Source organism: Mustela nigripes, chromosome 14 (assembly GCF_022355385.1).
Source record: "Mustela nigripes isolate SB6536 chromosome 14, MUSNIG.SB6536, whole genome shotgun sequence".
Lineage (NCBI taxonomy): Eukaryota > Metazoa > Chordata > Mammalia > Carnivora > Mustelidae > Mustela > Mustela nigripes.
In genome coordinates, this window is record NC_081570.1 from 17,323,014 (window position 1) to 17,350,819 (window position 27,806).

At 53.1% G+C, this 27,806-nt stretch overlaps 1 protein-coding gene across 1 annotated transcript in view; it reads right to left on the reverse strand.

Moving 5' to 3' along the window:
- Positions 1 to 1,020: 1,020 nt before the first annotated feature.
- Positions 1,021 to 27,806, reverse strand: part of MYOM3 (myomesin 3) — a 48,446-nt gene continuing 21,660 nt past the window's right edge. Inside the window, exons 16-38 of the mRNA XM_059376646.1 lie at positions 25,762 to 25,945; positions 24,230 to 24,404; positions 21,374 to 21,495; positions 20,812 to 20,999; positions 20,438 to 20,564; positions 19,259 to 19,437; positions 16,569 to 16,683; positions 15,467 to 15,623; positions 14,679 to 14,788; positions 12,934 to 12,978; positions 12,345 to 12,481; positions 10,480 to 10,624; positions 10,278 to 10,337; positions 9,829 to 9,896; positions 8,711 to 8,821; positions 6,938 to 7,025; positions 6,385 to 6,423; positions 6,043 to 6,151; positions 4,751 to 4,914; positions 4,492 to 4,528; positions 4,289 to 4,311; positions 3,491 to 3,546; positions 1,021 to 2,489 (exon numbers count right to left, since the gene is read on the reverse strand). Coding sequence (XP_059232629.1) covers positions 2,199 to 2,489; positions 3,491 to 3,546; positions 4,289 to 4,311; positions 4,492 to 4,528; positions 4,751 to 4,914; positions 6,043 to 6,151; positions 6,385 to 6,423; positions 6,938 to 7,025; positions 8,711 to 8,821; positions 9,829 to 9,896; positions 10,278 to 10,337; positions 10,480 to 10,624; positions 12,345 to 12,481; positions 12,934 to 12,978; positions 14,679 to 14,788; positions 15,467 to 15,623; positions 16,569 to 16,683; positions 19,259 to 19,437; positions 20,438 to 20,564; positions 20,812 to 20,999; positions 21,374 to 21,495; positions 24,230 to 24,404; positions 25,762 to 25,945 — 2,730 coding nt within the window. The 3' untranslated portion in view covers positions 1,021 to 2,198. The remainder of the gene's footprint in view (positions 2,490 to 3,490; positions 3,547 to 4,288; positions 4,312 to 4,491; positions 4,529 to 4,750; positions 4,915 to 6,042; positions 6,152 to 6,384; positions 6,424 to 6,937; positions 7,026 to 8,710; positions 8,822 to 9,828; positions 9,897 to 10,277; positions 10,338 to 10,479; positions 10,625 to 12,344; positions 12,482 to 12,933; positions 12,979 to 14,678; positions 14,789 to 15,466; positions 15,624 to 16,568; positions 16,684 to 19,258; positions 19,438 to 20,437; positions 20,565 to 20,811; positions 21,000 to 21,373; positions 21,496 to 24,229; positions 24,405 to 25,761; positions 25,946 to 27,806) is intronic.

Genomic DNA, 27,806 nt, shown 5'->3' on the forward strand with positions numbered 1-27,806 from the left:
GTTTGGACATTGCTTGGGGGTGGCGTGGTAGAGCAAAACATCCTCTGAACCAGGACCCAGGGATTCTTGTTCTTATCTTGACTCTGCCACTTACCATTTGGGCACTCAACAACTCAGTGATGCTGTTGCATTTGATCAGAGGAGAATGCTGCCTAACCTTTGAAGTGTTGTATGCACGTGACCATCATGACCTCTGCCTACCTGCTCCCTGGGTGGAGACAATCTCGTGGAGGAGATGCGAAAGTGCTTTGTGTTACGATGAAGTACATACATGAGCACATGAGCCTCATGGGAATTAGCAGGAAGAGCACGGTTACTGTGTTTCCTGATTTCTTGGAAATGTGTGCCATTCTGCAGTGACTCATGAAAGAAGCCACATCTTCTCTGAGATGCCAAGTACAAGAGTGGGGCAGGGGCTTGGATACAGCCTTCTTTTTCACCAGTTAGGAGATGAGCAAAGCAAAAGAGAGTGAGGTTCGGGGAGGTAATAAAACTCTTAGGTCAGCTAGAAGGGCCTTCAGAAATCATCTTTCAGCCTTCTTGTTTTATAGATGGGAGTGAGCCGCAGAGAAAGGAAAAGAATTGCCTAAGAGCACACAGCGAGGTGTGGCTTCAACCCTAGGCATGTGTGTTTTCCAGATCTGCACCATTCCCATGCTTGTTCCCAGCCAGGGACAGTCATGTTCCCCCAACACCCTTTGCTGAACAGCAGGTCTGGCTCCCCCAGGCAGCCTGGAATGAGAGCCGCGGGGCATGTAAGTTAACCTGCCACGCTGCCCTCATGTGTAGTGGGCACATGGAGGAGGCATTCATTTCATCCTCGAGGTTAGAAGCCATTTTAGAAATCAGAGGCGGGGGTTATCTCCTGGTGGTGGGAGTATTGATGATTTTTATTTTATCCTTTATAATGTTCAGGATTTTCCAAAATATTACAACAAACATTTATAATTTTATAAACCCCACTCCCTCCAAATCTTATTATTTTTTAAAAAGATTTTATTTATTTATTTGATAGAGATAACAAGTAGGCAGAGGCAGGCAGAGAGAAGGAGGGAGAAGCAGGCTCCCACCGAGCAGAGAGCCCGATGTGGGGCTTGATCCCAGGACCCTGGGATCATGACCTGAGCCAAAGGCAGAGGCTTAACCCACTGAGCCACCCAGGCGCCCCGTCCCTCCAAATCTTATTTTGAAAAAGAAGGAAGTGGGACGGCTGCGACATGCCCCAGGTCTGGATTGAGGTCCGCTGGGCAAGGCCAACCATATCTGTCACACCAGTATCTGCTCCCCGAGCTGGGAGACGTCCTGAGGTCATCTACCTCTCCAGCCTGGCACACAAGGCCAGCCAGGTGGCATCTCCCCACCTCCCGAAATGTCCTCCTCCCAACACCACTGCCAAACTGAACTCGTTCATCAGGGTCCAACACAGTTCTGCTAGGTCCGTGAAGGTGTTTTAAAGCCCTCCCTCCCCCGCTGGGACGAGCATCTTTCTCCCTCCTCTGACCACTAGTGGCACTTTCTTTGGATCCATTTTGTCGTCCTTATCTGCCTTGTCCTGGAGTCTTTTGTACCCAGGTCTGTCTCTCCTGCTGGGCTGAAGCCTCGAGGGTTGGGCCTGCATATCATCTTTCTTTCTGCTTCCACGGATCTCCCCAGCCTGACACTGGGGCTCAGATCAATGTTTGCTGAACTGCAGCGAATTGAAAATATGGCCACCCAGTGGTTTACAGCAGGGCTCCTCACCCTCAGTGCCCCTGCCCTTTGGGGTCCGATAATCCTATGTGATGGGGAGCTATGGTTTAGTAGCGTCCTTGGCCTCTACCTACCCAATGCTAGCAGACACCCCCGGTTGTGACAAGGACATGGCTAAATGTCCCCCCGGAAGACAAAGCGCCTCCTGTTGAGCACCCCTGGATATGGTTGATACAGGGTGTTTCAGAAACAACCCCTTGGGTAGGAATTCCCAGATGAGAAAGGCCAAGGCTCATGTAAAGTTTGGATGGAGAGTCTTGCCCATCCCACAACCCCGAGACCCCCCAGAACCCCGGTAATGTCTTTAATTCTGCGCTTTGGCATGCCCACTCCACTCTCACCTCCCCCACCCCCCTGTCCTGGGTTCCACCCTGTCCCCTTCCCCACTGCTGGCCCCGTGGCCTGTGCCAGGCTGTGACCTACTGGTTGACCCCGCTGGTCCACGCAGACTAGACCACAGGTGGAACCTCAGCCTGCACTCTCTTCTCCAGCACCTTGGCCTCCTCCCCGTGCTTGAACACGCTGATGGTGACCTGCCCCGTCTCAGAACCATACTTATTCTTGACGAAGACACCGTAGCGCCCACTGTCCTCACTGCTGACCCTTTCGATGGTGATGGTGACCTCCGAACCCCTCACTTCCATGCGGTAGCGGTCAAGGAAGGTGACAGGCTGGTCATTCTTCAGCCAAGAGATTTCAGGGGTGGGGTCTCCCGAGATGACACAGGTCAGGCACAGGGTCTGTTAGAAAGGACAGGAAGGGAATGCTCCATCTCACCTCCTTATAATCATACTTGGCATTCACCTTCACTCCCCCAGACAGCTCCCAGTACAGGTTGTTCCTGGTGATAAATTTATTATGTGAGTTCTATTATAGCCCATAAAAGGATAACATTAAAGGGAGAGACGTTTTATTTTAATCCCACATCCTCCATCCTCAAGATTTCTACAGGAATGCTTACTAGTTAGAATTTCCATCATTACCCTAGCAATCATCTGTCCCACACGGGCCTGAATTTTGCTTTATTGCTTTTTGTCGCATATATGCCGTTATGATTTTACCATGCAAATAAGACTATATTGCTTTAGTAAGAAGATTTATGAACGGGGTTTGAAAATTCTCAAACAAGCTCGAACACAGAGCACTACAGTGTAAGGGTCAAACACGCTCTGGAGCTGGGCACTGGCAGACTGACTCTCAGCTCTGTCCCTTCAAGCTGTGTGACCCTAGGAAAGTCTCTTGACCTCTCTGGGTCTCAGTTTGTTCCCCTATAAAGAGTGACTAATGGTAGTACTAATATTGTATTTCCTGTGGCCACCTTGATGATTAAACAGACTACAGTATGTACACACACAGGGAGCAGTGTCTGGTACAAAGTAAGCACCACAGAGACATGATCGATCATTTTCTAGAACACAAGGCTTGCATACTTTCAGGTCAAGAGGGGCTTTTAGGAATCATGTAGTAGAACTCCTATGGGAATGGAAAAGGAAGTTCATAGACAGAAGTCTGTGATGCCCAGGGCCACCTGGAGAGGTGGGGCGAACACCCCCACAGGCCTGACACTAGGCTCAGTGTTTCCTCGTGACCAACAAGGTATGGTCACTCGGCCGGACTCCGGAGAGCCGGCTCTTTCCGCCCTTGAATCCATGGTGCTACTTTGTGCCATGATCTCTGATGGGTACAGAACAGTGGGAGCACAGGGTGGGCCGGCCGGCCACGGGCTAGAGTCGCTCAGTACCTTGTCTTCCATGATGGTGGCTACATCTGGCAGGCCCCTCACCACTTTGGCACGATCTGGAAGGGAAAAGAGAGACTCCAGTGATGAATGGTTTCCTGCCAGCTGCTTCCCAGAATCAGGTTCCACAGAGCTAGGGTTTATTTTTAAGCCACGTTTTCTTTTCTCCCTTTTCATCATTTTGGGTGGAAATCTTTAAATTTGCATTACGTGTTTCCTTGCCTTTCCCAACAGAAGACGGGGGACATACTGCGCTTGCGGTATGGACTTGAAGTGATCCTGGTAATGAATGGTACCTGGAGGGGACAGGGAGGTGCTCCCGCCCTCAAGAGTGGGGAAGGAGGAACTGGCTGGGGACACGTGATGAAGCTCAAGTAGGTGGATTTGGCGGGGGGCGTTCTTGTTGCTCGGCGGCCAAGCCACGTCCCTCTGGGGTTGGGCCTGTGTCCCAGACCAGGTGAGGCCTCAGTGTCCGCACCAGTCAGAACCAGCTTCAGCTCCGAGGCTGTCCCTTCCCCAGGCCTCATCCAGAGAGCCCGCCCAGCCTCATTTCTGTCTGTGCGGGCCTTTCAGGCCCCTGCTGCTGCCCTTGACCTTGTCCATGAGCCTGCTTGGTCCACACCCACCATCTCCCTGATCCTTGGACCCTTATCCATCCATCATCTGCTGTTGGGCTGCTGTTGCCCATGGCTGCACAGACCCCATGGGGGACCGGGACTTTAGACGCCTGCCGGGAAGTAAACTCATGGGAAGGTGCCCCAAACCCAGACACGGAAACACCAGAAATATGAGAGGACTTACTCTTCTCAATGATGGCCAAGGCTCTGAAAAACAGAAATGGGTAAGAGGTTTGAGTTCCATTTGTGAAAGATCAGGCCCGCCCCGGGCAGGGGTGAGGGGGTGACGAGGGAAAGGTGGAGCTGGCCCAGGCTCCCAGGACGGGGTCCTGTACCCACCTCATGCCATACCCTCAGGGGCCTATGATTCACCCAAAGGGTACTTACTTCAGTCTCTGGTGCTCAGCCAATGCATCATCAAAAGCTGCCAGAAGGAAAGAGGGGGAGGGGAGGGGAGCGTCAACCCCTCAGCCCCTGTGACCTACAGGAACAGGGCTTCATGCTGACTGTTCCTCCGCTGCCTTCCCCATCCTGTGTTCTCTCAGGGCAGTGCCCGGACTGGATGGAGAGACAGGAGTCCCCTTCCCTGCAAAGACTAGGATTCTCTAAATGGGTTTCTCTGCAGACAGACAGGTGGCTGGCTCACCTTGTCCCGAGAGATCCGCTGAGAGTTGCCGGGTGTCCTTCCCTGCGGCTATCTCCAGGGTGTATTTGCCTTTGTCTGAGTCTTTCGGGTCCAGGATGTGGAGCCAGATCTCATCCAGGGTGGTTCCAGCCCTTATCCGGTCACCGCTCTCCAGGCGCTTTTCTCTGAGTATGAGGACAAAGAAATGTGTGACTTGGCTCAGCTCATCATGCTGGCTGGCTGTGGGGCTATAGGCACTCCCTGACCCAAACCCCTCTCCTGGGGTTTTGTTTCCAGATCTGTGAGCTGGTCAACCATCCATCCATCCTTCCATCATTCATTCGTTGGCTCATTCATTTGTTTGTTCAGCAAATCTGTGGCACATCAGGTAAGTTCCCGTGCTGAGTCTACCTGTGACACGTCCTTCAGGCTCCCGGGTCAGTGCCTACCACCTCCCCCACCCTTGGGGGTCACTTCCCCATCTCTTCCTTCTCATCAGCTTAAACCCTTCCAGCATTTCTTTGAACAATCATCCTTCCCCAGTCCTTAAAAACCATAGAAACTCCCTTCTGTCTTTACTGAAACATCATTCCTAGAGACACTTGGTCCACGTCTTCAGTGTTGGGTCACAGAGGTGACGCCTCTGGTCGCCTCTGGTCTTGGTCACTAGGCTCAGTAACTCTAGTTGGGAAAGGAGCCCTTGGCTTTGGCTCTCACTCATTTGACAAACTTGACCAAGTCAGTCTAGCCTTCTCCATAGGGCAGGTGCGGTGATGTCTGCTCTGCGAGGCTGAGGCATGCAAATGACAAGCAGCCCTGGGAAAAGATGCTCTCAAGCTGTCTGTGCTCACTTAGCTCCTGGCTGAGTCTCTATGGATTACTTATCCATCCTGCCTTCAAGCCCTGACACTCAGTCAGTCGTCAGCCCCACAGGTCCCTCTGCCTGCACCTCTCCCCTCAGCCTGGCTGCCTGAGTTGCCTGGGGCTGAAAGACCCATAGGAGCACCGTGACTCCCCTGACCATCTGGTCTTCCTTTCCTCCCCCAGTTCCCAGATGCTGCTTTTAGATAATCATCCTTCTGTGGTCACGGATGTTCAGGAGAAATGGTTTTACCACCAGGGTTCTGACCTTTGCTGGGGAACCTCCCTTCTCTACCTTTAATTGCTGTTCCCTATCCCCGACTCCCTCTGCGGACAGCACGACTGGTGGGAGACCCTGTGTCTGCCAACCCCTTGGGACTGGGCTCGGGGGCAGATGCCCCCTGTCCTTCCCCACCCTCTACCCCCTGGCCTGCAGGGAAAGGTCAACTTACTTGTGGAACCAGGTGGTTTTCATATACTCGATGTCAAAGTACTTGACCTTACTGAAGATCCGGATCCCCTCCTCGGTCCCTTGGATCTTCAGTGGGGTCGCAGAGAGGGCTGGGGAGGCAAAGGAAAAGGCCAAGGTCCTTTGGGCAGAGCATGCTGGGGCCAGCCAGCTCAGCCCTGCTCTGGGGGTGTGGTGGTGGGGGGAATGTGGCATTGCGAGGAGGCAGGGATTCTTTGAGGTTGGAAACAAAACCCAGGCCCGGTAGCCCAGGCTGGCTGGAGGGGCCCTGGAAGCTGTCTGCCTCAGGACAGGGCTAGCGAAGCAGGGAGTGGGGCTTGCTTACCACCAATCCTGCCCAGCTCAGTGAAGATGGCATCCAGGGCTGGAGGAAGATGGAGAGAATGGTCAGCTGATGTAGGGACCTCCCAGGGATGTGCCTGGGGTGGGTATGTCCCTGGGAAAAGCTGGTGGAACCATGAAGAGCTCAGCACACAGGGGGCACAGCAGGATGACTCCCATGGCTTGGGGGTGGAGGGGGTCTGGGGCACTCACTGATTGATGGGGCAGGGGGCACCATGGAGAGAGGACAAATGGGCCAGGCTGACCATTTTCTTGAGGCTGGGCCAACCAGCCTGATGAGGAGAGTCTGGGGCCCAGTGTGGGGCGGGGGAGTGAACTCTGGCTTTGGCTCACTGTGGTATACTACAGAGAACGAGGGCGTCGGTGTCGCAGACCAGGCCCCTGCCACTGACCAGCTGTGCAGACTTGGGCAGGTCACTTAGGCTTTCTGTTCCCTCCAAGTGATATGGGGATCCCATAAATTTGACCCCACATCTTCTGAGTCCGTGTGATTCCCTGGGTCCCCGTGGCCCATGTCTAACCTCGCCAACTCCTACCTTCCCCTGTGAGGTCCAGAATCGTGTCATCCTCCCCTCGGTCATCAGAAACCGTTGCTCTATAAATTCCCTTGTCCTCTTTGGACAGCTGGAAAGAAAGATGAGAGATTTCATGGTGTCAGCATGGGTTCTGGAAGGAGTACCAACCAGCCTGGACTCCGGGCCTGCTCCTAACTCTGTATGATCTCAGGCAAAATTCCCCCCTTTCTCCTCTCTGGGCCTCAGTTTACCCATTTGGAATGCGTGATTGCTGAGGCTCCTTCTAGCTCCAGAGCTCTTTGAATCCAGGTTTGGGTCGTCTCTGGGCCTTGGGGGAACTGAGGGCAGAAGCAGACACCCCACATGTGGAGTCACAGGCCGCTGCGCCAACCGGAGCATATGATGAGCTCTCCTTGCAGTCACCTGAGCTGGACTCCTCCCTTGGGGTCCCTGGATGGAGGGACCTGGGGACCCCTCTGCCCTTGTCCAATAGGAAGTGTGTTATCTTTGGCCCAGGACAAGGGCATCCCCAAATGAAGTCTGAACTACCCCTCGGCCCAGCAAGAACTTGGGTTGGACTTTGAAGCCTCTCCTTCAGGCCTTGGGAAGTGCTCTGTTTCCCTGTCCCCTTCAGGGGGCCCTCCCACCTTGACCGTCTCTACATAGTATGTTTTGAGGCAGAATCCAAGGCAGAGATAGCTCTTAACCTGGGGACAGAAGGGCTGAGCCCCACTAGCCTTCTCTTATGTCTCCTCACCCTTTCCCCAGGGAAGGTTCCAAAGTCCCAGCAGAACCTGGGGGGAGAATGACTGGAGTGACTTCTGAGCCCGCTCTTTAGCCTTGTGTCTTGGTGTGTAAACCCTCGGGGCCTCCATTTACTCATCTGTAGAATGGGGGCATCATCCTTGCCTGGCTATGCACTGTAGTTGCTGTGGGGATCAAAGGAGGTAACCCTTGGAAAGCCAGAAAGTTCTGTGCCAGCTGGACAGACTGTGAGAACAAGCCTCAGTAGCTAGGAAGCACCTACTTGTTGATCATCTCTGTTCAAGGAGCATGCACTGTGGTGACAAAGGCCAAGTCCTGGCTGGGATTTGGGGGGAAAGACCCTGAAATCATTATTTCCTTCCTAGTCAGCAAACCTGTATGTGCTCCAGTCCTCCTGGACACCCTGTGAGGCCACAGAAACCAGCAGCGGGGCAGAAAAGCATGGAATGTTTGAGAAGAAGCCTTGTGCTTCTACTGTAACCAGGCCACCCTCCTCTGGAGGCCGGGAGGAGATCGTGGGCTGGAGAATGGGCCTCCAGCCCTGCTTTGCTCTGCCCAGCCCTGCCCCACAGAGAGAGCCTTCCTGTCCCGAATCCCAAACTGTTGACTGAGGTAGGACCAAACCTTTGAGAGACAGCATTCCTTCTGACCCAATTCATGTTCTAGATGAAAACCAAGGTCACAGAACGACAGTGACCAGCCCCAGGCCACATAGTGGCAGGCCCAGAAATGGAATCCAAATGAAAGGAAAAATCAGTATTACTGTTTCTGACTTTATTTGAAATTTTGCTATTTCCTCCACCATGGGCTTTTTTTTTTTTTTTTTTTGCATTAATTTTGATTAAAAAAAAAATACTGCCTGAAATATTAACTTGATTACTGAGTTTTCAGTGCCCCCCCTTACATTTTGTGCTTCAGGTGAGCGCCCCACTTGCCTCCCCCTGGCCCTGCTCCTGACTCTGCCTGCTGCTCTGGGTGCTGCCAGGGGGGGTATGAGCCCTGAAGTGGGAGCTGTACTTTTTTTTTTACCTCCTCGATGCACAGAGTTCCCACTCCAGTCTCTGGGTCGTACTGACCATCCGGTGTCTCTCTCTTCTGGAAGAACCACTGGAAGCGGGTTTCCTTCTTGGTGTTGGTCGCCTGAGGGGCAGTCCATGAAGAGGGCGATCCATGAAGAGAGACTCCCTCATGTTTTCTCACATTTTTAAGTAAAAATGCACCAGCTCTTTTTTTTCCTCCCACAAACCTGACTCTCTCCCACCTCCATACTCACTCTTAGCTGATTCCTTCCTAGATCTCAGCTAGCCCTTCCTCACACCGTATCTCCTCTGCTGGTTCCACATTCTGGATTTTCACTAATGGTGTTCCCTCTACCTTTTGCTCACTTCCCTACTCCATTTGTCCTTGTAAGTCCCGATGCATCTTAAGGAAGCAAGGAAGATGTCACCTCCTCCAAGAGGCCTTCCTTGAAGCACCCCAGAGTGCCTCAATCATGATTAACTGATTTCTTGCACGTGCCTGCATCACAGCAGGAGACATGCTGTTTTCTAAGGATCCTGCCTCAGACCCCTGGGCTCCGAGAGACCCAAGGAGACCCCACTTCTTCATCTTTGTATGTCCAGGGCCTTGGGGAGTGCTTGGGGATTCCCGGAGCACACTCTCCAGCCGTCTGTAGAGGCTGCAGAGTGCTGAGGAGCCCCAGCTTTGTGGCGTTAAAACCATGCTCTAGACTCTTCCCGCTTGGGTGTGGTCTTGAGCTCTTTCTCTACTTGTTTTCGGATCCATGCCCATCTCACAGACGACCGTGAGGCGGATGAATTCCTAGCACTGGGTCTGGGAAGGCTACTAATAAACGTCAGGGAATCCCCCTCAATCTATGGACCTTTCCCAGAGGCCCACGCCCCATAGCACCCCTTGCCCGAGCAGTCAGGAGATCTGGCTGGAGGCTGATCCAAACCACACTAATTCGGCTCCGTGGGCTCTTGCGGGGGTGGGGGGCGTAAATTTTGTTTCCCAGTTAAATGTAGTCTCCCTGGGGCTACTTCTCCTCCGGGTCAGCCAAGCACAGAAACTCTGGAAAGTGGGCAAGGACAGCCACCAGGACGAGCCATACGCGCCCCGCCCTGGGCCAGGGGGCGGGGATTTGCCTTGCAGGTCAGCAGCACTTGGCAGTCCTCGGTGACCTTCCACTGCAAGGGCTCCACGAAATGCGGACCTGGGAGTGCAGAACAAACATGCCCACCGTCAGGGCGCCACCTGGTGGCCAGGTGGGGGGGGGCAGCCGGCGGTGGGGTGGGGCAGCTAGTGATTACAGGCCCCTCAGACTCGGCCCCCACCATGGCAGGGACTGCGGCGACGCAAGGGGGGTGCGTAGGGCGCGACATTTACGGAGGTGTTACTCTCAGGGTTGGATCGACTCTCGGGGGTGTCGCTCTCTGTTTTGTTCTTGCACGGGGACAGAAGTGGATTGCATTGCAGTGGCTCCCTCTGGGACCCGGCGGAGCTGAGGGATGGATTAGCCGACCTGCCCCGCACCCAGCAGATCCCCAGCACGGAACACTGGCCTCTTTTGAACTCCCCTACCAGCAATTCTTACCCTGTTTTCTCTTCCAGTCTCTTCTCTGAGCCTCTGCTTTCCTCAGAAGTTTGTCAAAATCTGTGAACACAGAGGAGCGAACTAGCCTGAGTGGGAGGCGCGCAGGTCCGGAGAGGGGCAGCGGGAGGGACAGAAGACCCCAGGCCAGAGAGCAGAGGGCTGAGGTCTGGCGTGTGGGGGTTGGGCAGTGGGCGTGGCTGACCGTCATCCACCAGCGCCAGGGTGATCTGGTTTTTGGCTTTTCCATCCTGGAGCTTGGCGGTGTACGACCCTTTGTCATCCTCCGACAGGTTCTGGATGATCACTTCCACCAGGCCCTTCTCTCGGACAAAATTGATTTTGCGGTTCTGGGGAGAATAAACCCGGAGAATCTTTTTTGCCCTTTTCCTGTCCCAGGGGATTTGTGCTGTGGGGCACAAATCAGAGTGTACTTGGACTTGGGGGGTGGTATGTGCGGAGCGACAAGCCTTCTGAGGCCGGGGCAGGGTCCTGGGAACAACTGTGGGGCCTAGCAGGCACAGGAAAGAGTCTTGGGTGCTTGAGTTAATTGCAATAAATAATAAACCCCTGCCCCCCACAGTGCCACATTCTCTACTTCTTTCTACAAATCCCCCTAAACGAATGAAGGATAATGTGAAAAATGCCTGTGAACTTGCTCCCCAGAATTAACACTCACATTTTGTTGTGTTCTAACAGTTTTAAAAAATTTTATTTTCCACATTTAGGATTGTATTCCCTCTGGATTTATTTGTATGTAGGATTTAAGGGAGGCAGCTAGGTTTATTTTATTCTTCTGTAGGGACAACCAGTAGTCCCAATGCTGTGCATGGCAGACCTCAGACTTGGTCACACATCCTCTACCATGTGCCAAGGTCATGATTAATCTTTATGCAGAACTTTTGGATCAGTATTCTCATTTGCTTCTTCTGATTCTGGGACAAACCCACAACCCACTATCATTGTACAGATACAGAAACTGAGGCACAAAGAGGTGAAGGGCACACAGCCCACAGGAGGTGAGTAGGAGTCCTGAGCTCCTTTTTCTCTTAAGAACCAGTGCCCCTCTCTGTAACGCATATCCTCTGATGGTAACTTTGCCACCCAGAGATGGAATGTGCAAGTAACCAGATGTCATGATTGACTCTCTCCTGAAATCAAAATCGCCATGCTTGTAAAAACATGATTGATTATGGGCAGTTCATGGCTCAATCTAATACAACCTACACACATGATTTCCACCCCCCCCCCCAGAAAGCAATGTAATACCACAACTGTCAAATGAAGAAGAAATAAAAGCCAAATAAAATGTATTTCAATAGTAGCTGCTCAGACATAATCTCACTCATGTGCACTGCTTTATAATGAACTGGTTTGAATGTAAGGGAAGTTAAGTAAAGCAAGAAGGTCAAAGTGATTTTTAGGAGAAGTAGAGGAAAATGAATGAAAAAGCATAAGTAAAGTGGCTTATAGGGAAAAGTCTCTGTTCGGTGTATATTAAAACTGTGCAGGAGCACCTGGGTGGCTCAGTCAATTGAGCGTCTACCTTCCACTCAGGTCATGATCTCAGGGTCCTGGAATCGAGCCCCCCCTCGGGCTCCCTGCTCAGCGGGGAGTCATCTTCTCTCTCTCCCTCTGCCCCTTCCCACAGATTGTGCTCTCTCTCTCAGGTAAAAAATAAAATATTTAAAAAACCCGCAAACTAAAAGCAGAAGTTCTTTGTATTTATATTACCAGATTAGGGTCTAGGCTTGGATAATTATGAGCATGAATGTAGGTTTTTAATCTTAAGAATGTCTGGTAGGACATTCAAAAGTTGTGTGTCGGGGGGCATGCGGATTCTTTATTTGTGGGAGAGTCCCTTGCATTGGCGGGCATCTAGCCAGGAGCCTCCCCCACCACCAAAAGCCAGGTGTCCCCACCCTCACGCCATCCCTAGGACCGCAAAAGCATGTGGCTGTTTCTGAAATGTCCACTAGGGGGCGGTGCTGGGCTGTGGCGAACCACCGCCCCTAGAGGCCACGTCCCGCGCAGCGGAACCTCCCACAAGCAGTCTGAACCCCCAGTTACCGGCGAGCTGAAGATCTCCTTCTCATTGAAGATGAGATGCAGCTCAGCGGCCGGAGATAATTTTTCTACTTCCAGCCACAGCCGCACCTCTCCTTGTTCAAGGATGTCGACGTTCCAGCCCGAGATGAGCTTGATCGCTGGGAGGCAGAGGACACGGAGGGGGTGGGTGGGGGACCGGTCTCCCCTCCGCACTCCCCACCAGCCCCACCTGGAGCACACCCTGGGCATTTAAAGGGCAAAGTGCCTGAGGCATCTGAAGGCCATGCAGCTCATTCATGTTGCACTGATTTATAATGACTTGGTTTGAATTTAAGAGAAGTAAAGCAAGAAGATCAAAAGCTATTTTACACAAGAAGAACGGGGAAGTAGAGGTTTAAATAATCCAAAATCAACTAAGGGGCCAGTGATAATGATTATAAAGAGAGGAAACCCAGTCAGCGCCCTGCCGCCCACGCCTTTCCCTCTCAGGGGGGAGGGGAGGCCCCTAACCCTCCAACCCCATGACTCTCCCATCCTCTGCCCCTCAGCTAGGTTCTGGCTCTCAGCCCCATTCAGCTCTGCTCCGGAGACCCCAGTGGGCCCAGCTTACTTGGGTTTCTGATCTCATGGCTCAACTTCTTCAGCTTGCCCAACTCTGGGACAGGAAGGATCAAGGGGGAAAAAAAACAAACAAGACAAAAACACAGAGAATGAAATGCCTGGGCAGTGGGGTCCATGTGGGTCATCCCAAGAGACTCCCCCCCCCTCCCCCGCATCCTGGAGTCACTTGCTACACAGGGGGTGATGGTGAGCGCTGTGGGTCTTGGCCCTCAGGCACTGACCGGGATCGGGGATGTTGCTGTAGGACACCCTGAGATCAAGGGCCACCTCCTCCAAGAAGTGGGTGCCCACCAGGGCCAGGCACCACATTACCTCACTTGTCCTCACACAATGCTGTGGGGCAAGCGCTATTGTCTACCACCATCCCCACTCCAGGCTCACTGGTTCCTGAGCCCCAACGCTCACCCACTGTACTCTGCTGTCCCATCTTGGAGGGCCTGGCCCCCACCCTGAGCACTTCAGTCTACAAGCCTCTAGAGCAGCTTGGTGGCGTGCTGTCTCTTCGCTTACTGCCTCTGTGGGTTAGGTTTGTAGATTTGTCTCTTCTGCTAAGCTGAGCTCTGGACCTCCGGGAGTGTCTGCACATGGCACATAGTAGGTGCTCAATAAATATGTGTTGATGGGGGCTCAGCCATTAAGCGTCTGCCTTGGGCTCGAGTCATGATCCCACAGTACTGGGATTGAGCCCCAGTATCAGGCTCCTTGCTTGGCAGGAAGCCTCCTCCTCCCTCTCCCACTCCCCCTGCTTGTGTTCCCTCTCTCACTGTGTGTCTCTCTCTCTCTGCCAAGTAAATAAATAAAATCTTAAAAAATATATGTGTTGATAGAAGAATTGGCAAGGGTAGAGCCCATACTTCATTTTCCCTTATAAACCCCAGAGTCCTTAGTATGAGTCTGGACTCGTGGCAAGTGAAAACAAAATAAAACAAAACCCAAAAGGTATCCTGTGTGTGGACGGCTTTGGTGTGCCTAGAACATTGTGTTTGAGTAACAAAACTCCCCTTATAGATGAGCAAACTGATGTCCAGAGAGGTGACGTGACTTGCTCAGGATAAGAAAGCCAGAGAACGATGGAACTGGAATTGGACCCTGAGCCTATCTGGCTTCTGCTGCTTCACAGAGTCAGAGGGTCCCCTAAGCAATCAGCAGGGAAGGCCCTGGGTGGTCCCCCAGTGACTCTGGAGACAGCAGAGCGTGAGTCTCATCAGTGCTCAGCACTGGTTTCGGTTCTGCTTAAATCATCAAACGTGGATGACCCTTGGGTTGCAGCATCTACTCTCCGGTTTGCCACAGTCCACACCGCTCCCCGTTGTCATCCTCGCTGCGCAGACCAGCTACCATCTGCAATTTATCCTGATACTGCACTGTTATACTTCTCGGGCTCCAAGAGAAGGGGAAAGGATCCTGGTACCCTTGCTTTTATCGGAAGTAGAAAAAGGAAGGAGAGACCTGAAGGACGTGAACTCCACCAAGCGGGGACTTTTGACTGTTGCGCGCCACCCCCCCCCGCCCCCGGTGTACTGCCCAGTGCCTAGGACAGTATCTGGCTTAGGGTAGTGCTCAATGAATCCTGGGTAACTGCCTGGCTGGCTGAACGGGTGGGTGAGGGCCTACTTCTCTGGAAATCACTGCTTTATTAATTTTTGTTGCTTCTCGCCGGGCTCTGGGGCCATTTGCATCTAGGACTCTCAATCAAAGCCTCTCTGGGGAGGGGTAGTAGAACAGAGGCATTACCGTCCTCTGTCAGTGTGTGGCTGGCTGAGATGTCTTCATCAGCATCGGTGACCATGACGGAGTAGGTGCCCAAGTCCTCAAGGCCAGGGTCTTTCAGGATGACCTTGGATCTGGCAGACAGAGGAGAGTAGAGCCTCAGTGAGGCGCCTTGTGCACTGGAGGCCTGGGAGCCGGGGGCCCTGCACCCGAGCCACAGATCCGGCCATGCTAGGCGGCAGGGATGGTTGCCTCCTTGCGTCCCCATGGGGAGCCCGACCCAGGGCAGCTCTGGCTTGGCTCCTTCAGTGGCCCTGTGAGCCAGGCTCTCTTCTTACTGGCTGCACTGCCCAGTCTCTCCCCCTAAACCCCCAGGACTCCAGTCATTGTCTGGACAGGGCTGAAGCCAGAGCGGCTGAGGTTGGGGGAGTGAGACACGGGGCAGCTGACCTCTGGTCCCAGGCCCCTTCTTCTACAGATGAGAGTGCTGGGCCTAGACAACTTTCAGGAGCAAGTCACCATGTGCAAGTGCCCAGGCTAGAAACCAAGGGCTTTGAGCTTCCCTAGAAACACAGGTGCAAATGCACACAGCATTCCTTGCAGAAGGAGAATCGCTAGCGAATGTTGTTCTTTCTGCCCTTAAATCCACTGTCCCCTCCTTGTTCCCTCAGGTGGTACGTGGCATCCTTGGTGAGGGACCGGGCAGCCCCTGGCAGGTGCGTTATCTGTGAGTCCTGCCAGGTGGTCTCACCCATGAGCTTCTGCAGACTCACCTGCGGACCAGTTAGACCATCCTCTCTCCCCTCACTTACTTGTTAGCCTTCTCCTCGATCTTGACCCTCTGGGGGTCTGGTGGGCCCTTGTAGTCCTTGGACCACTGAAACTCTGCTGAGTCAGGGGCCTCGGGAGCTTCGAAAGCCAAGTAGATAAGGCCTTCTTCATCCACACCAACCTTGATCTCTGGGGCATCTGAGGGCAGGATTCAAGGGTGGGGGCCAGGAGATATTTAGAAGTGACAAACCAGGTCATACACCTTCCATGGCTGCCCATGGCGCTTGAATAAAATACTAATGCCCGTCCCCTTGCCATGGTCTCCAAGGCCTTGTGATCCTCCTCAGGGATGCCCTCCCTGATTGCTCTGGCTAAAGTAAGCCGCACCCCGCCACACCACCCTGTTCATTTCCTTTTTAGCACTTACTAGCCTCTTAGATCATCACTTTCACGTCATTATTTCTCTGCTTCCTGTCCATCCTGCCTCTCCCCCAAGCTTGAGCAGGCCCCTTGCTTTCTCGTCACTGCTGTGTCCCCAGTACAATGTGGATGTCCCCCAAGATTGGTTGAATGAGTGAATAAGTAAAAGAATGGAAAGAGAATGTGCTTTATAGTTTGCAGAGTTGAGTGATTCTGTCATGGACCAGCTGTGTGACTAGATCACTCAAATTCAGAGCTACAAAAAAAATCAGTTCTAAGGTCAGGGCGATGATCCCTCATGCAGGGGCTTGTGGGGAGGGCCAGGGCCGTGTGAGGATCTGCCTTAGCACCTGGTGTGTGTGGTAGGAGAGGACCTCAGGAGTTGTGACTGCAAGAGAGACAAAGCCTCATGGGGCATCTGGAATGCAGCTGGGTATTATTTTAAACATTGAGGAAGAGCTGTGTGAATTTATGAATACGTATGAAAGAAAGGAGAAAGAAGTGCTCATATCTTGGGATCCCAGAGAAAGAAATGGGAGTGGGGCATGGGGCAGAAACAGGCAGGAAGGAAAGTCAGAGCTGGGTGACATGTGGCAGGGGGTAGTGGGACGGGGTCCCCTCCTGCTATAGATCCTTGTGCTCCTCCCGACCCTCCTCTGACCTCCACCCATCCTAGGTGGCACAGCCCGGCCCTATGGGGCTAGCACCTCTGCCCGTTCCTACCTGGCTTGTCTTCCAGACGTATGGGGTCGGTGGGCATGGATGGTTGTCCCAGACCTGCCGAATTCACGGCCTGAACTTGGAACACGTAACTCTTCCCCTGCTGCAAGTCAGAGATCTGGGGGAGGTGGAGGGGTGGGCAAGCGTGAGCACAGAGGACAAAGAAGACCAGACCTTTCTTCAGCCTTGGCCATGGGCTGAAGGGAGCCTTTTCCTCCTGGGACTCAGCAGGGTGCAGGCTGCCCCGGCGTGCACTCCCTGGACCCAGGTCCCAGTCCGTAGTGGGTCCCTGCATGGGGATTGCCTCCCACCCCCGTGGGCCCTGGAATTCTGCCCGCTCAACTCATCACCTGCCTCTCCACAAGGAGACTCTCCCCCTTCCTGTGCCCCAACTCTCCTCCATCCATCACCCCAGAGAGAAGCCGGGGGACCATCTCTGGCATCTTTTTCTGGAGCCCTATACATCTAATCAGTGAGTTCACATTTTATTTTCCTAACATGTCTTGAACGTGACTTCTCTCCGTGGCCCAGCCATGGCCCCGATCGAGGCTTCATTTCTCCTCACCTGATTAGTCCAGCAGTTTCCTAAATGCTGTCCCTGACTCTAGGCCCTTCTTCCCAGTCAGCCTTTCCTTCTGCCAATTTTTCTAAGACGCCGGTCTGTGTTGAAACCTCTCAGTGGCCTTCAGGGTAAAGTTCAGATTTTGTAGTTTAGTCCCTGAAGTCTTCCTAACCAGGCCTTAGCCTCCTGTGTCCTTCCTCTCTGGGGGTCCCCTTTACTCCATGGCTCCCTCCAGGTGCCCGTGTTCATCTCCTGTTTCCCCTTTCGTAGCTCCCTGCCTTTGCCCTGGCCGAGCCCTCTCCCTGGAATGCCCTCCCTTCTTTCTCGGTCTAGCCAACGCCAACTTGTCTTGGCCCGCTCAGCTCAGGCAGATCCGAGGATTCCAGGAAGGGCATCTTATCTTCCTCCATGGAACTCCCAGAATCCCGCTGGACCCCCTCAGTGGTACAGTGCACAGTCTGGTAATTGCCTGTTACCCTAAAGACCAAGACTTATTTAACACTTTCTGTCTAAGACCTGGTTCCAGGCCAGGCGCTCAGTTGGTGTCAAGAAGCATTTACTACATGACCGAGTGAATGCCGGTCAACGACCCGCACTGCAGAAATGGGCCAAGTAACCAAGGCTCACCCAGCCCTGGCCTGGGCTAACCGATGTGGGAGGCAGAGGGGCCGTCCATCTCACAGGGCTCTCTCGGACCAGCTGCCCCGGGGCTGGCTGATTTAACCACAGGGAGCCTGGCCCCATGGGGCAGAAACCACAGAGTCTCAGAGCATCCCCCTGGCTAAGGCTTGTTTTCCCTGCTTCTGTTTTAGGTGGGTTTACTGTTATTTTTTTGAAATGAAAGGTTCCCCCCCCCCCCAGTATAAAAGACACACACAATTGTTGGGAAAATATTAAAGCAATAAACAACATAAAAAGAAGGGTTATTGCCTCCCTGGCAGTCCCCTTCCCCAGAGATGGCCAGAAATAACAATTTTGTAAAGATCCGTTTAGACATTGAAATGCACATAAGCCGTGAGAAGCGTGGAGTGCACACTGTTTGTTAGTGTGGTCTTGAAAACCCCTCACCCTCCCGCTCGCTGGAAAAACACCTCATCGAAGTGAGCTGGAGAAGACATTTCTCCTTTCCCTAGAGCTCCAGAAAACAAAATCCAGTCCACATCACAGAACTGTCGCCCCTGTTCCTCAAACACAGGGGGGCCGTGAGTCAGGCTGGCTGCAGAGCTGGGCTCTGGGTGTGCTGCAGATGGGGTGGAGGGGGTGGGTGCGCGGGCGGGGCGGCGTCCCCACCCCCTCCCCCAACCCCGAACCCGGAAGTCGGGATTCTCACTGATGGTCTAAAGTGATTTGCGTCCTCTAGGAACACTGCGATCCACACTTATTTTGTTTTCTGGCATGGGCAATTTCTGGGAGTTAGTAGAAGTTAAAGCGACCATCGACCATCGCAGGTGAATAACACCGATGACTCTGCTAAATTTCTTATTTTATCCCAAGAGTTGAGAGTTTCTCATGTAAATTAAGAAATAGCTATCTGCGTAGATGTTTGTTAATGTATGAAATATAGATGTAGTATGTTTTCTAACGTGAGTAGCCTACTTGTATTCTGATTTTTTTCTTAGCCACCTATGATGGATATATTTTCATGTCAAAACATACCTGCAGGGCCAACCCATTGTCCTTAAAATACCATAGTCTTGATACTACTGAGCACAGGATTCCGTCTGAAGGATACACTGATTTATTTAAGCGAAGCCCCTACAGATGGACATTTAAATTGTTTCCAACTTTTACCTTGATAAATAATATTTGCTTAATTCTTTCCCTACAGTCTAATCCCAGAAGCAGAATTCCTTGCTCAAGGGAGATGCATGTCCAGTGCTGACCTACCTGGCTGATGGGAGTTTAGGGAGGAGTCTGCCCAGCCTGGAGCAGGTTAAGACAAGCAGCCATCCAGCCAGCCCGACTGTCAACTTACTGTGTGACCCTGGGTGGGGCCCTTCCCCTCTCTGGTCCTCCGCTGACATTAAGTGAGGGCAGTGATCTCTGAGGGTGATCTCACTCTGATCCTGCCATGTCCAGTGGCAGGGAAGGCTCAGGGTGGAGTTTAGGGGGTGAAGGGGCAGGGACTCACCCTCAGATGGGTGCCAGAGATGAGGTCTGGGGTGACCGGCTTCCATTCTTCAGAGCCTTCCTCTTGGACACTGATGCTGTAGCCCGTGACCGGCCCAGCCCCAGTGTATAGTGGGGGCTCCCACTTTAGCATCAGGGAGGTGGCCCGCACCTCGAACGCCTGCACATCATACGGGGGGCCTGTGGGAGATGGGGCAGAGGAGGAGTGGGCCAGCCAGAGAGGTGGGCAGCGAGCTGGGTGGTCAGTCTCCAACCCTTGTCAGTCTGTCAGTTACAGCCGGGCCGGGAAGTGCCTGTTCTGGGCACGGCAGGGACCTGGCAGGTCTTGGTTTCATGACAAAGCTTGGTCTTAATCTGGGCCTGAGACAGGGTTAACTCTTCAAAACAGGCTCAGCCTCACTTTTTCTAAAGTATCCTTGATCTTCCCTATCCCAGGGGGCCATAATCCTTCTAACACCTTTGCTTTCTCAGTGATCAGTGTAGGGCAAAGATGTGACCTCTCCGGGGTTCGTGCCCCAGCTCCACCTTCTCAGGCTATGGGGACTCTGGGCAAGTTATTCGGCCCCTATGTTTCTGTCTCCTCATCTGCAAAGTAGGGATAATAATAGTTCTTAAAATCCAGTGCTGTTATGAGCATTGATGGCAAAACTTGTGGAATCTGTGGTACATGGTAAGTACCCAACAAGTATCAATTGTTCATAATTATTGTCTCAGGCATCCCACATACTAATGATCTGCCCTTCATTTGCAAAAACCAGCAAGAGCTGAACAGAATGATGGAAGGTTGTGATCCTTCCTTCCTAGGGAGGAGGTGAGGGCTCATTTGGGGAAAAGCTAACGGGGTTGTGGGAGTGGTGTGCAGGGTGAGGGTCGCCCTAGCGGTGTGCCCTTGGGGTTTGACATTGGTCTGTGGCCAGAGCAAGAGCTCTGATGGCATGTTGAGCTAGGGGATAATTATTGGTGAGGATACAGAGCCAGTAGATGGCCAAGGTCACGGGTCCTCTAAGGCGCGGTTAAGGCTGTCTGTGTCAGAGGTTATGGGGTCTCTTGGTGGAAAGGGCCAGTGGTCTGAAGTCTGGGACCAACAGAAAGCTCAATGGTGCTCATCTCACTGGTTGGACTTGGGGTGGAGGGTGGGGCAGGGGCAGGTCCTGGACTTCGGCATCTTTGGACCTCTCACCTGGTTGGGGCATCGTCCACTCTTTGCACTCAAACAGGCTACTGGGTGCCGACAGCTCGCCAACCCCTGCCCAGTTTGCTGCCCGGGCACGGAACTCATAGAAGTGGCCTTCACGAAGGTTACTGACCTTGAAGAACAGAGACAGATGGTGAAAACCAGGGCTGGGACCAAAGGGGAAAGAGGTACGGTGGCAGGGGAGACATCAGAGCAGGAGGTTCAGGGGGCCTTAAACGAGGTCAGTTATGTGACTTTGCACTTGAGAATTAGCCAGATTATCAGGCTCAGGGAACCTGAGGCCTCTCTTGGCTTTAGGACCTCCAATAGTGACCTCTGGTCTCCACCTGCCCAGGCCAGTGGCCCCATTCCGGGCTTACCTTGCAGACCCGGGTGGGGATGGGCTGCTGGTTGACTGGGTGCCAGTCCAGCTCCTCTGAGTCATGCTGGTCCAGGAAGTAGCCCAGGATCTTGCCACCTCCACAACGTTTGGGGGGCTTCCACCCAATGACCATATCATTCTTCCCACAGTTCAGGAGCATGAAATCATATGGTGCAGATGGTGTGGCTGTGGGGAGGAAGTAGGTGAGGACTGCTGCTTCCTGGGGGTGGCCGGATGGGGCAGGGGGTCCCCAGGGAGCCCACTTTGCTCAGGTGGGCACTGGATTTGCCAGGGGCATTTGCTGGTAACCTTGACTCTGCTCCCTACAGGACACCTGGGTCCAGAGCTGGTCAGATATCGTCCTATGATCTCAGGCCATTGTCCTTTCTCCCCAAAGGAAAGGGGGAGGTCAGGATCTGCTCTAGATCCCCTCAGAAGACATACGGTCCCTTGGTCTCTGGGTTACACCCTCCAAGATGTGATCTATAAGCCCCTGCTCTCTGCCCAGCCCAGGGATTCCCCCAAGAGACTTGTAGGCTGCACCTGCCCTTCGGACTTACCCAGAGCCTGCTTGACCCTGATGGGGTCAGTGGCGGGTGAGCTCTCGCCTACCCCAGCCTCGCTGACTGATCTGATGCAAAACTCGTACTCCTTCCCCGTCCTTAGCCCGGGAACTGTAAACCTGGAAGAGACATGGGCGAGCTTTCAGGGAAGGCCAAACAGGTTGCAGACATCCCTGAACTTTCTAGAACAACTTGTGGGATAAGTGGCCCCTAGCAGTGGGATTTAAGGGTTTGCGACTAGCTCTTACCTAAAGATATTGGCCCTTGCCCTCACAGTGGTGTCCGCACTCTAGAGAGTGATGTTCTTAAGATTTGAAAGGCTGGAGGAAGGTAATCAAAAGGTACAAACTTCCAGCTCTAAGAGAAATCAGTACTTGAGGTGTCATACACACCACAGCAACCATAGTTAACCCCATTGTGTGATATACGAGAAAGCTGTTAGAGAGTAGATCCTAAAAGTCTTCATTACAAGGAGAAATCATCTCTTTCTTTAAAAAAAAAAAAAAAAAAGGAGAGATTTTATTTATTAATTTGAAAGAGGGACCCTTGGGTGGCTCAGTTGGTTAAGCATCTGCCTTCGGCTCAGGTCATGATCCCAGGGTCCTGGGAAAGAGGCCCGCATCAGGCTCCCTGCTCAGCTCTCTCTGGCATATAAATAAATAAAATCATTTTTAAAAATCTAATTTGAGAGAGAGTGAACAAGAGAAAAAATACAAGTGGGGTGAGGGGCAGAGGGAGAAGCAAGCTCCCCACTGAGCAGGGAGCCCGAGGCAGGAATTGATCCCAGGACCCTGGGATCACAACCTGAGCGGGAGGCAGACACTTAACCAACTGAGCCACCTGTATGTCCCTCTTTCTTTCTTTTCTTTTTATTGTATCTATATGAGATGACCGACGTTGACTAAGCCTCTGGTGGTCATTATTTCGTAATATCTGTAAATCAGACCATCATGTTCTCCACCTTGAACTCACACAGTCATGGCCCAGGGAGCCAACCCCAGACCTGTGCCACCTGGCGCATCTCCAGGACTTGGGCTTCGTCCCTGAAACACGACAGTGTCCCTTATTCCGAGTGCTGTGATTCTACAGCCTGGTGTCCTTTCCAAGCCCCCCAAGGAGAACTGTCAACCAGAGACCTACATCCAGATACGTTCTGGTTTAAAGAAAAATATCCCCATCCTGTCCCTTCTTGATGAAACCCAAATGGCAGACCCCTTTCTCTCTTTTCCCTTACCAACAGCGTCCTGCAGCAAATCTGGCCCTACAGGGAGCTTCTCCCAGCCAGGCATCCCTGACGAGACCCGAGGACCGAAATCAAGTGCTGATGGCTGACAGAGAAACCAGTTCCCTGCTCGGGGACACGCACTCCAATGGGGAACATGCCTCAGTAAGACAGACGGAGCACCAAGTGGACAAGGCTCAGGGAGGACCTGAACGAGTGAGGCCAGGGGTGACTCCCTAGAGACTGGCCCCTGTGGGGCCAGAAGGTGACGATGACAGCACACATGCACACATCTAGCCACGGCGCCCCCTGTCATCTACGGAAACTCGGGCCTTCGTCATAACACCCCTGTTTTGGACATGAGGATGAAGATGAATGTTGGAATGTTGGGGGGGGGGAATCTCGAGGGATCAAACTGTCCCATTTCTTCATTTTACAGGTGGGGAGGGAGGGCCTCCCCCAGAAGGAAAGAGGCGAGCCGAGAGTACACAGCCCGTTAGGAACAGAGTCGGGACAGCCCAGGCTTCCTGAATCAGAGTGCAGAGCTGCCCGTCTGTTACTCATCCATTCAGACGTTCGGATGCTGTCTGAGCACCTCCAGTGAAAGCCTGGTGCTGTGGGGCCGGCCATAGGGCAGGGAACCGGACCCCCACAGCCCTACGGGGCTCCCTTGATGCCTTCACACAGGCAGCACTCCCCGGCGGTGGTGGATGCCTCTTTCCAGGCATGACACGTGTCACCAATGGCATGCACACACGAGTTCTCTAGACATTCCAGAGGACCCCGTGCCCCCTCCCCCCACACCGTGTGTGATAAGTGTCCCAGACAGGCCACTCCCTTCCAGTGACTCCCTCATGGAAGCACACCAAATGCAAGCCGGGGGGAGATGTTCTATTGACAACCTGGTCAAATCTATCCGAATCTGTAAAAACTTTGATGATTCTCCAACTTGGGAACTTTAGCAATAACAAGTTGTGAGTGACCCCTCACAGATGACCATGAGACACCAACGACTTGTGGGGTTCATGGTCCTGTCCCTTTTTCTGGGTCAGATGGTCAAGAGGCTCCTGGCCAAGGGGGACCCAGGTGACTGTGCTCCGGGCTCAGCCAGCCGGCTGATGGAAGGGTGGGGAGAGCCCTCGCCACCCAAGCCCTTGACCCCACAGAGCCTCAAAACGTGAGCCCAGAAGCCTCACGGTTCACTGCCTGCAAGGACCAGGGGCTTGTGAGGCGGGAGCTTCAGCGGGGAGGAGAGTGTGGTGGCTCCATAGAGCGGGGGCTCTATGTCTCCCCCAGGCTTGGGGAGGCAAGTGTCAGTGCAAGAGCCCCAGGCAAGGGAGGGGTGCAGGCAGAGCCTGTGGCCACATCCTCTGCCTCTCTCTGTCTCTAAGCTCCAGGACGGACGAGACTCAGTCCATCTCCTCTAGAGACAGGATGCCCTCAGCCAGTGTGTGCCAAAGACAAGGTCGTCCTGGCCAAGTCCCAGTGTCTCCATGACTAGCTAAGGGAGTCTGGGCAAGTTACTTAAGCACTCTATGCCTCCGTCTGAGAAGAAGAAAGAACAGTGCCCAGCAGCACACTCAGAACGGCAGGTGTGGGCAGTCCCTACGGGAGGGGTGGGGCAAACTCACTTGCGGCCCTGGATGGGCTTGTTGTTCACAGTTTGCCACTCAGATGATCCCGCCTCCCGGGAATAGATGTAATAACCCAGGAGTTCTGGGGCGTCTTTCAAGGGTTCCCAGGTCAGGGATACAGATGTCTGCGTGTCTCGGAACGCTTGAACTTGAGCTGGAGGAGGGAGAGTAGCTAAAAAACAGAAACGTGGGCTGTGTGAGGATGCTGGCCTAACAAACTGGAGAGGAGGGGGGAGTGGGGAAAGGCTGGGAGAACCCCCCCAACCCCTGCAATCCAGGGGGCGGGGACGGGAGGGCAGGCATGACCCAGGAGCCTGGAGGGGGGGGGGTGCCCTTCCCGGGCCCTATTAGTCACAAGTCCTCTCCCCTCTCACCTCCAAATATCTCCGCTTCCTCACGAAAGCCTCCATTCATTCATCTTCAGTCTCTGTCCCTTTCTCCTCCCCGGCCACTCTTTTTTGCTTTTTTTGGTGTTTTCCCATTTTTGTATAATAATCTTACTTTTCTCATACAAGTAAACGCTTTTTATTTTTTCTTCCCTTCCCTCCCCTCCCCCCCCTTCTTCTCTTCTTTCTTTTACTGACGTGTACGAGAACTTTGCCCTAAAACTTCTTTGTGCTTCAGAGACTGTGATCACACATTCAGTCATAAACCGCTCATAGGTCAGACCCCGAATTGTGGCTAAATGTTAACTGGGCCAGAATCAAAGGAAAACATCACTTGCTCACCAACCCGTTCGTATTTGCTATGAATGTATATATGCATATGTATATACACACACACATACACAAATACACATGTAATACATATGTATATACGTGCGCACACACATATATTTCCTATATTATTGGAACAGAGCAAATCTAGGCCCAGGCTCCCCTGGGCTTGGTAGTGCTGCAGCTGGGCTCCTTAAAGGGCCAGTCTCAGTCGTGACAGCTGCAGGGAACCTTCTGATCTGATCTTATCAAAACTCAAAGAGCCCCAGAATCCGGAGGCCTCAGGAGAGGGAGGGGCCCCGGAGTGGGGACCAGGACGGAGCTGCACCTGGGAGACTCAGGGATGGAGGTGGGAGCCATAACCAGGCCTTGGGAACAGCACATTTGACAGCCGAGGACAGCAAGGTTTGCGAGTAGGCAATGACTCGCCCAGGTCCACACAGTGTGGCTGCTGAGAGGCATCCGGCCTGGGGAGCTAGAGCTTGGGTGCGACAGCGTTAGACTTGAGGGACACCCCTGCTCACACTTGGCCCCTGCACTGGACCAGCTGGATTCTGCAACATATGAATTGTTGAGCTGGAAAAAAATCCCCGAACTCTCACGAGCTCCCTACCCAGAGAGATGCGATTCCTGGTGTTCTGAAACTTGACAGGCCTGAGATCATGTTGCTTTGCCATTTCAAGATGGGAAGAAGGGGTCAGGGACAGGGAAATGAGCATGGTTTTGTCCCTGCGGGCGATGGGGCCCTGGCCGTGGAGGCTGACAGCCTGGCCTGGCCTGGCCTAGCCCCCATCTCCGGCATCACATCAGTACCTGGCTTCCCCCTCAAGGCGATGGGCTCACTGGGCTCCGAGGGATCGCTCATGCCATACTGGTTTATGGCTCGCACTTTGAAGACATACGACTTCCCTTTCTCCAGATCCAAAAGGGCGAACCTTGGGGATTTCACAGGAGTGTCTGTATGGATGGCCTCCCAGGTGCCACTACCTATGACTGACTGTGACAAAGGAGAGAAAGGCACATTGGTGAAGCAGCTGCCTGGCACTGGGCTCTATGCTGGGGGCTCTCATTCACTTCTGACCCCCGGCCCTGGCTGCCTCTGAACACCGAGCTCTGGACCCTTCTGCCTCTTCCACATCTCTGCCCGGTGCCTACTGAGCACCTCACATCCTCTGTGTCCGGAACTCCACTCTGGATCTTCTCCCCAAATCACCCACATTTGGTTAATGGGACCTTAACCAGTTAAGGTTAAGTGGCTCAGGCCAAAAAAATCCTTGAAGGTATCCTGGAGTCCTTCCCTTTGTCCCTCCAACCCCAAATAGGCTCCATCAACAAATCCATTTGACCCCATCTTCAGAATTCATCCAGAATCCCACCCTGGCTTACCACCCTGATGCCCTTGCTACAACTTTGATCCAAGCCACCATCATCTTTTACCGGAGCTACATCACTCTTTTCTCCAAATGATGGTCAGAAGATCCCTTCACTACACAAGTCAGATCCCTGTCCCCGGCTGCCCACAACCACCATCTCCCTTAGAGCCAAAGCTTCTCTGTGGCCTGACCCTTGCTACCTGTCTGGTCACATTCACTCCCCCTTTGCCCCATGCCTCCCTGCTATTCCCGATGGCGCCAGGCCCAACTCCTGCCTCTGGGCCTTTGCACTTGCTTACCCCTTTTGTCGGGGATGTTCTTCCCTGCAGAAATCTCTGGTGGGCTCCTCCTTTCCTTTAGGTTTTTATTCAAAACTCACCTTCTCAGGGAGAACTCCCAGCCTCTAAACTAAAATGTCAGCCACCCCTTCCCTCAACACTTCAGACCCTTTCCCCCCTTTTAGTCTTTTGCCTTTATGCCTACCACTAGCTAATGTGCTAAGGATCTTCCTGATTTATTTCCTTTACCGTCACACCCCTGACTCGAAGCTCAGCTCCATGAGGCAGGGGTTTGCCTGTTTTATCCACTGCCATGTCCCCAGGGCCGGGAAGAGTCCTGGCACATGGGAGGTGCTCAGTCTATGTTTGGCGGGACCCATAAATGAGAAAAGGAATGAATTTTCATGATAACCTTGAAGGGGGGTATTAATTTCCCCACCAGTGAGAAAACTTGTGCTCAGGGAGTTTAAGTCCCTTGGCTGAAAGTCATGCATCTAATAACTGGTGTATTCGGTATTTAAGCCCAGCTGTGGGTGTCCCCAAACCTGTTCACTCTCCCCAGCATAAGGGGCCCAAAAGGTAGCCACAAATCCTGCATCTCTGGGCAGATAGAGGGTGACAAGCTGAGGGCAGTGCAGGTGCCAGGAAAGATCCAGAAGCACTGGGGGAATTCGCTGACCCCGCCGTGCACCCTACCTCCCTACCTGCCATGCTTTCCCCTCCCAAGGCCCACCCACCTGCCAGGAGTCCAGAAATCAGCTTGGCCACACACACACACACACACACACACACGCACACACACACAAAACCCCACAATAAAACCAGCAAACATTGCTGAGCACCTCCTGTGTGCCTCTATGTGTGTTCTCTATTCTAAGTCCATAGGTGCCTTACTTGGTCCTTGTATTGGCTCTATGAGGTGTGTATGGTTATTATCTCTCTTTTACAGAAGAGGAAACTGAGGCACAGGGAGACTCCATAACTGGCCCAAGGTCACACAGATTTGAACTCCCTCCCCTCCCTCCCCCCTCCCCCGCCCTGAGTGTGCCAAGAGAGGCCCGGATGAACAACCGGAGGTGGAGACTCCTCCCTGGGACTTTCACTAACTCTGTACTGTCCACCTGCTGTGTGCCAGATCCTGTGCTGGGCACGGTGAGTAATGAGAAGCAAACCTCGTCTCTTCCTCTAGAGGGGTTAGGGCCAACAA